The sequence below is a fragment of the Rhea americana genome, unplaced genomic scaffold (assembly GCF_003343005.1).
Source record: "Rhea americana isolate MKP2758 unplaced genomic scaffold, rheAme1 scaffold_34, whole genome shotgun sequence".
Classification (NCBI taxonomy): domain Eukaryota; kingdom Metazoa; phylum Chordata; class Aves; order Rheiformes; family Rheidae; genus Rhea; species Rhea americana.
In genome coordinates this window covers 2,299,589-2,307,636 of record NW_028186468.1, presented here as the reverse complement: position 1 = coordinate 2,307,636, position 8,048 = coordinate 2,299,589, and the positions used below count along the sequence as shown (strand labels likewise).

Here is an 8,048-nt window from a genome sequence, read left to right as displayed (position 1 = left end):
AAAAAAAAAAGTCAGAAATTACTTTATAATGGACACTTCTTGCAATACATTGCAACGTTCCCTTTAGTAGCCAAGTGCTTCATGAGCATTACACTTTATGTAATATCACAAATACTCAAAATATGCTTTGCATATGATTGCAAAAACAGCAGCACTCTGGAGCCAAGCACATGGTTTAATATTATAATAATGAGTCTACTTCAACATAGTGGATTTTAATAAGACTTTAATAATACTGGTATGATGCCAAATTACATAATGTCCCAAAATATGAAACAAAGCTTTTACAGAGAAAATAAAAGCTCACTGAAGTACAAACACACTTAAAAAAAAATCCCAGTGTTATCTAAACAAAACCATTAGGCATATTTAATTTTAAAAAATCAAATTAGAGAAAAAGAACTCAAGTCTATTCCCAGACTCCAAAATAAAATTAAAAAGGATATTATTTTAGGCGACATTTATGAAAATGAAGGTACTACATCAGCACTGGGAAACAAGCTAACACCATAATTGTATCTTTTGGCATGGATACGGGTTGAGTATCTCCAATTTCTCTCAAAGGACAAAAAAGTGATTCAGTTACCTTACACGTTAATTTTAAGGCTGAACTATGCTGGATTGTCTAGAAGCAACTTAGTCCAATAAATTAATTTCCTTCTATACATGAAAAATCAACCCCCAATAGGAGCCCCAAGTAAAAAGCCAAATGATTTACTCCCTCAGCCCCTCTTCCTTCTGGAGACTTGGGAAAAACAAAAGAATTTAAAGCTTCTGCACAACTAGATCTGACATGAAACACTCAAAATAACTTCCTCTCTAACTCCTCCCCATATATTGCAATGTTACATAGCAACTAAAAGAAAAATCAATATTCGATTTGTTCAATAACAAATGCACAGTATTACATATTAGTTAATCTCTATAATCCTTTTAAAATACTAGTGTTATGCTAGTTTGAAGATTAATATTTGCACGGTTAACATTTCTTATCCATGCGGATCAACTATTTGCCACATGTCCAATAGCGAGATCAACATATATTAGCACATGCCAACATATCAGTTGCTACAGTAAGTACCGCTGTTAGACGGAGTCTAAATTAATGTTGACAGCCTATCAGAGCATGAAATGATGAATATCGCAAGAATCGGAGCAGCTTTCTTTACACACATTATATTGTCTCATCTACACAGATCTATACTTTTTAGGCAGTTTTGATAAAGGCATTAGAAAATTTTAAGTAGATCTAGATTTCACATGACAAGATGAGGTGGTGGCATGGGGCGGGGGGGGGGAGGATGAACATTTTAGACCTTACACTTCTTAGAAGTCTACTTTAGCTGTAGAAGCCATTAAAAAGTTGCAAGTAACTTCAAGATGAAAGACATTAGCAGCTTTTTAAAAAGGATAATCACAGGCTTCTACAGATTTAATGAGACTTAATTCACAGAAGCTTTTGACTTGGTCTGCTGTTAATTGAATCAAAGTCGATGATGATCTTGTTACACTTCGGCTTGAATTCCCTAAAAATAAAGAAAAATGTAGGTATTAGTGAGTAGTTAAGACATTTTGCTTGCTTTGGCTCCAGCTAAATTTTTGAAGAAAAAAAAAAGTGCCTTGGATTCACATAGTTTTCATCTCTATGGGAGCCAATTATAGTGCACCACACTGAGAGAAATCCGGACAAGAAAGACTAAGACAAAAAAGACACATGGGGCGCTTTAGCCTATACATTCTTTAGCTATTGGAGTTCATAAATTACCCAGGAGTCAAAGGACTTTTAGCAACTTAACTGCWGGTGGTCCCATCATGTTACCAGAGCTAAAAATTTTGTTAAAAAATATTTATACATACACCCACACGTGTGTGTGTATTATATATATATATACACATATATATATAAAAATACACACACAAATACTTTTGATCACTTTTTTCCTGCCAAGTTTTCAAAGAACACTCCAAAGTTTGCTTTACTCTATTTTAATATTTACCTGTGCTGAGGGAAGAGATCACATTATGCATCATACTGGGGAACAAACAAACTAGTTAAGAGTGAATCATTCAAAAATTGTAACTTTAGAACCCTAAAATTAATACTGCCACAAAATGTTTCCTTTTATTATCATTAGAGCATCTAGTACAGCAATTAGCAAGGAAGGTATTGGGGGACTGAGCACATATTTTAGTCTTCTAGTAAACAAAGGATTATGCAAATAGTGTGAATTTAGTACCTAATTAAGCTCTGCAATTCAGATCAAGAGATTAAGTACCACCTACATCCTTAATAATCAATACAAGAATGAATAACAGTCAACACAGAAAAGCACATGCTGCTGACCATAAAAACTCTGAAGGATTAAGACATAAAATTTGTCCATAATAGCAGTCTGTAATACAAGAAATACTTCTCATCCTGGAAAAGTTACAAGATTTGACTTGCAATAGAATAATTTATGTTTCTTAGTCATATAGATTTAATAGAAAGGAAATACACAGAAGGATTAAAATTGAATTTCAAGTGCTGCTGTACTTGTTCATGGATATTTCTTAGCCCAGTAGATACCTTTCATTCTAAAATTCTCTCTTAGAATTGTTATGTTTGCAAATTTTTAGAAACCTTTATATTAATATTGTAAAATTTTTTTAGAGTTGCAAAGCCTCCCTCATTATTGCTATCAAACTAGCTGCTGAACAGATTGTCTTTAAGTATTTGTCAGTGTCTTTAAAAACCTATTCTTCAATCATTTTTCAGATTCTTATTACTTCAAGGCATACATTCCAGCTTCTATCTTTTCTCCCATAAGAAAAGACAAACAAAAAAGACCGGATAGCTATAGACACCAATAATAAATGAAGAGTGGCTGGTGTGAGACATGCCCAAATCTGCTGCAACAAATATACTAACTATTCAGTAAGGATCAAGTAATCCACACAAAATGAACTGCTCATTTCAGCCCAGCTCTTAGGATAATTCAGATTGGAAGAAACCTCACAAGGTCATGCAACCTCCAGCTTAAATCAGGGTCAGCTATGACTCTCTCAATTACAACATAACAAACCACCATCACAATCACATTTCCCTGGCAGTCTCTAAAGAAAGTCCAGGAATTAAATGAATAGTCCAAGTAGACTATTTTCTCATACAAACATTATCAAATTGAACTCTTAACTATAAACAAGGCAAAGGCAGCAAGAAAGTCAGAAAATTCATTATCTTTCATAGGCACTCAGAACAAAGCATTGTGCAGTGCAAAGAAGAAAAACCATTGCCTTAAAGTTGGTGTCTCACACACCATTTTCTTCTATTCCAAAAAAAAAAAAAAAAAAAAAAGCTAGTCAAAAGTTCTCTTACCTATATATAATTCCAGCTAAATCAAACATGCGTCGTGCAGCTGTCATTTCAGTAGTGTCATGATACTTGTCAGACATAAAAATAACTTCTTTTATGCCTAGGAAAGTCATATAGAAAAAATGGCTAGAATTAACAGTGGGAAAAAAAAGTCACAAAATCAGAAAAGATACCACTCATTTACATACTTCAAAACTCCTTAGCACGCCCCTTCTTCCCCAAATATTACAGACTGCACTTGAGAATGAATTTGCATAAGATTGAGCTGTTTTGCAAGATAGTTCTCTGAAAAACTTTGGAATATGCTTTTCCCCCACTTTCACTGAAGTTTTCCTCAGCAAAACATAAACAAAAATTGGCAGCAAAAAATGCAAGACAAACTAGAAATTACACATTTTTTCAAAAAAGTTGAAAACCTTTTTCTACCTTTTAAACATAATTAAATCAGTTCCACAGAAAGAACTTAAACCCCAAATCCCATTCTCTTTCCATATGCATTGCTATTAAAAAAAAAAAATCCTTTGGTTCTGTTTTATAAGTAACTCCCAGTCCCAAATTCAAATCCTCATGAAAGTATGCTGCTTCAAACTGTTGAGTGATCTATGCCTAAACTGATGATTCCTGTCCTGTTTAGGTAGGGGGAAAGTATAAAGGCTGACCCAAGAGAAGGTACCAATAGTTCCAGAAGCTATAACATTTTATTGAATTTACCAGACAACAGACAACATAAATGTCAATACATTGCTATTTACTGCCAATGAAGTAACATTGAGAACAAGCAGCAAATCTGCCTTGAAGACCATTTGATTTTGACTCTGTAAAGAACAGAAGCTTAGCACAAATGCAGAATATTAGTCTTTCCCCCTTCAGCCCCGGAAGTGTTTTCTTTGCTATTTTCTTCCCAGATTCCTGTGACCATCGGGAAAAGAAACTTTCGAGAATAGCAGTCCTTCCTAGGATTGCAAAACCTCACTTACTAAGCAAAACAGATACTATCTTAAGCAGAGATTTTTATGGAATGAAAGCTTACTGCGAATAAACCTAATCTGAAAAAGGCGACACATTTAAGCCAGCACACTTGCTGCAGTGGCACAGATTTATAACAATTGTAATGAAAGACATAATTAAAGTAGGACCGTAGAAGTCTTATGACATTTATGAGCAAAGATATTTTAAAAATCTTCAAATATCTACCATGTATCACATTCAAATTAAAATTTCATGTATATACTCCCAACAGACCTTTTGTCATGCAGAAGTTTATTTCTTTCTGCCCTACTGTATTCAATGTGTCAGAGCACAGTAAAATTGACAGTAATTATATGCAAAGCCTGTGTTGTTCTTTGGCAGCTCCTGGTCTAAGAAGTTACAAACCTAAATTAGAAGCATGCTTAGAATCACAGAAGATGCAATTAGCACTGGAAAAATTTGGCACCATTCAGATGCAAAAAGCCCCCACAAGTAGCATCCTATGAAGTTGACAGTGCATTAATTTAGATCTAACAGCAGCAATTTAACATCAAATACGTCTGTGATAAGATACCAACAAGCAGGCAGCACTGCAACCTTGACAAATCAAGCTGGTGCTACTCCTTACCTGCCTGGATGATGAGCTTTGCACACTCATTACATGGAAATAAGGCAACATACATGCTGCAGCCCTTCACATCAGCTGAGTTTTTGTTCATGATGGCATTCAATTCTGCATGGCACACTAATTAAAAAATAAAATTCATAATACTGTTCATTAAAATAAGTCAGTCAAACTAAAATTAAAATGTTATATTGTAACTGTTTACATTCTTTCAAAGACAAATAGCTTGCACAGCTTATCATAAAGGGAAAAGGAAAAAATAAGAGCAGAAATACCAAGATCARTGAAGGCCAGTTGTTCTGACCAGGCTGTCGATTAGTAATGATATCATTAGTAAATGGCAATGCTAATGTGCTTAACACCTATAGCAGGCAACAAAGCCGTAGGCTGTGGGCCAAGCAGTTTCAGCCACCCTAAGTGAAGCAGTATCTCAGAGCTTCACAACTCTCTGGAGTATCTAATTGCCAGTATAAAACAACTCATTTATGTGTTTACATGCACAGATAGAACATTCTCATGGTTATAAGAGTACACTGTGCACTCTTAAAGGCAGAAGAATCATGAAGTAAAACTAAGCAGCTCTATCCTCAGGGTCTCAGAACTGCTCAGTTCTGCTGCGTGATTCTCTCACCCCAAGAATACACAAGACACACTCAATCATAAGAAAGTCACTTTAATATTAAAGTGAGTTTACTGCTCATTAAAAGGTGCCAGACTTCCCAAGCAAGAAAACAAAGTCCTGTGTTTCTCCATGGAGTTGAGATAGCACAGGTAACAAACTACTCTGCCTTATTCCACCGTAACACAATAGCTTTTTCTGCACATACTGCACTTCAGGGTTTATGTTTTCATACTGTACACATCAGTAGATTATCTATTGTGCTACAAACAGAGGTGAAAAGAGCTCCATTCACCATGACCCTCTAGAGAAAATTAGGTAAACAAAGTTGTAGCAGAGGTCCTGTTATTTTTAGGAATAACAGTAAGTTGCATAATTTATAAACCTATCTACAAAGAAATTGTCTAGAGCCCTAACTTATTTCACAAGCAGGTGCTGAAGTGAAGTGTGGGTTTGGGCTCATCTAGAGGCAACATAAAGAGATTTTCCACTGCTTACTTTGAGGGAAAGATGAAAAGCAAGCTTTCCTCTCTCTTGTCTACACGGGAAAATTAAAACAGGCAAAGTTATGAGTGTGAGTTTATAGCATACTTGCTACTATGTAGTGACCTCTATGTGAATGGTTTCAGCACACAAAGAACTGAGTGCAGCAATTTCAAACATGCAGGAGTCCTTACCAAATGGAAATGCTTTCCTTATGTGCTCAGTGTCCACATGGAATTTTCCATGTAATAGCCAATACACGATAAATTTACAGCCTAACTTACAGCACACAAATTTTCCCACAGAAACAAGTTGCAAAGGACAAAACACTTGCTAAAGAAAGCTCATATCACCTTCTACAAGCAGTTCCCAGCATCACTGTGATCATGCTGTCCACATATCTTCTCATAAAAAAGTAAAAATAGAAACTTACATAAAAATAGGAAATTAACAACAAGCCAAAACACACACAAAGGCTTTTATTACAACTCTAACTGGATCACACTACATTTTAAACATGTATCACCAAGTATACAACACATATTATAATTAGTATTGAAGTTACAAATTTTAGAAAATCCAGAAAATGCATTTAACTCCAGGCATATTACTGAGTTGCACTAATCTTATGCTATCTTCAGAATAAGTTGTGGGAGAACTATTTTTCTGGGGCTATGGAAGAATGGGTGAAAAACACAGTGCCATAATTTCAGCAGCTGGAACTAGGTTACATTGATAGGACAGAACMATCACTTCACAGTTTCTTTGAACAACATACTTTTATTCTAGTTTTAAATATTTAGTTTAAAATATGGAAAATTTCCAGAAAGAAGGCTAAGGAACATTTTTCAAAGGTTCACAGAACTCAAAAACCCTCTAGTTCCCTCTGTGTTTTTCCTTTGCTAAAATTCATAGATCTTCAGCCATAAAAACAGACAAGTTTCATTATTACTACTGCAAAAAGTTTCTTTCTGGCATTGGTAACAGCCTTCAAGAAACTGCCTTGACTGATACAAACTTGCAACAACAAGCTTATTCCCAAGCAAAAACAGTTTCAGTCCCAAAATAACCTATAATAGATGATCAGCTGGGGTGAGGGAAAAGAGAAATTTTGCCTCCTGATCATCTTAATACAATCTGAATTTAAGAGCAACTAATGACTCTCGGGAGAAAGAGACAAAGAAGGCCCAAAGATGATAATAGGGAAGAAACAGAGACTAATTAATTCCAAGACAAAAAATAGCAGGGTCTCCAACAAGACCAGCAGGAAGCAGCTTTGAAAATAAAAGGAGGCATTTGTTTTTTTTTTTTAAAAAACATACTGTACCTAAACTGAAAAGTTCCCTACTGTAGAAAATAGTAGGGGGCTAAAAGCTTACATTGATTTATGAAGTCATTCTTTTTCTTAAAATATTTTTTCCAGCCTACTGAAGGCTATTAAATACAAAAACATTCCGACTCAGTAGTTGGAACCTGAGAGAACGTTCTGGGGAAGTATCATTACACTCATRTCTGTTCTACACATTTCCCTGGACATCTGTTACTGGCCTCTGCAAGGGATATTTTACTAGATGGTCCTTAAGAAGGTATAGGCATCAGACAAGTATTTTTACATTCTGTCCTATTACTCTTCATTCCTTCTTCCTTGATTTCCCTCTCCCTAGCAAGCAGGCACTGATTATTGACAAACTTATAGAAATACAGACTACTACCTGCAAATTTTTCTTTTATTACCTCTGTACAGAGCAATAGTGAAAAAAACAGAAATTAATCCAGGAGTCCAAAATCCCTGGTGTTAATAGCTAAGTAGTTCTCATTCAGTTGTCAGTTTTCTAACTTGCAAAGAGCACTGACCATTATTAGTGACATATTATCCTCTTTCAGACAGTAACAAGCTAAGTTTTTAATCATGCACAGCTGCACAGTATTTCAGAACTCCAAAACCTGTGTATTTAAATAGACTAATAAAACTAAGCATTTTTAAAATACCTTATGCA

At 35.0% G+C, this 8,048-nt stretch overlaps 1 protein-coding gene across 1 annotated transcript in view; it reads right to left on the bottom strand.

Annotated features, from left to right (window-relative positions):
- Nucleotides 1-209: 209 nt before the first annotated feature.
- The window catches only part of DCTD (dCMP deaminase), a 19,747-nt gene continuing 11,908 nt past the window's right edge, over nucleotides 210-8,048 (bottom strand). Inside the window, exons 4-6 of the mRNA XM_085311385.1 lie at nucleotides 4,953-5,069; nucleotides 3,359-3,455; nucleotides 210-1,526 (exon numbers count right to left, since the gene is read on the bottom strand). Coding sequence (XP_085167511.1) covers nucleotides 1,448-1,526; nucleotides 3,359-3,455; nucleotides 4,953-5,069 — 293 coding nt within the window. The 3' untranslated portion in view covers nucleotides 210-1,447. The remainder of the gene's footprint in view (nucleotides 1,527-3,358; nucleotides 3,456-4,952; nucleotides 5,070-8,048) is intronic.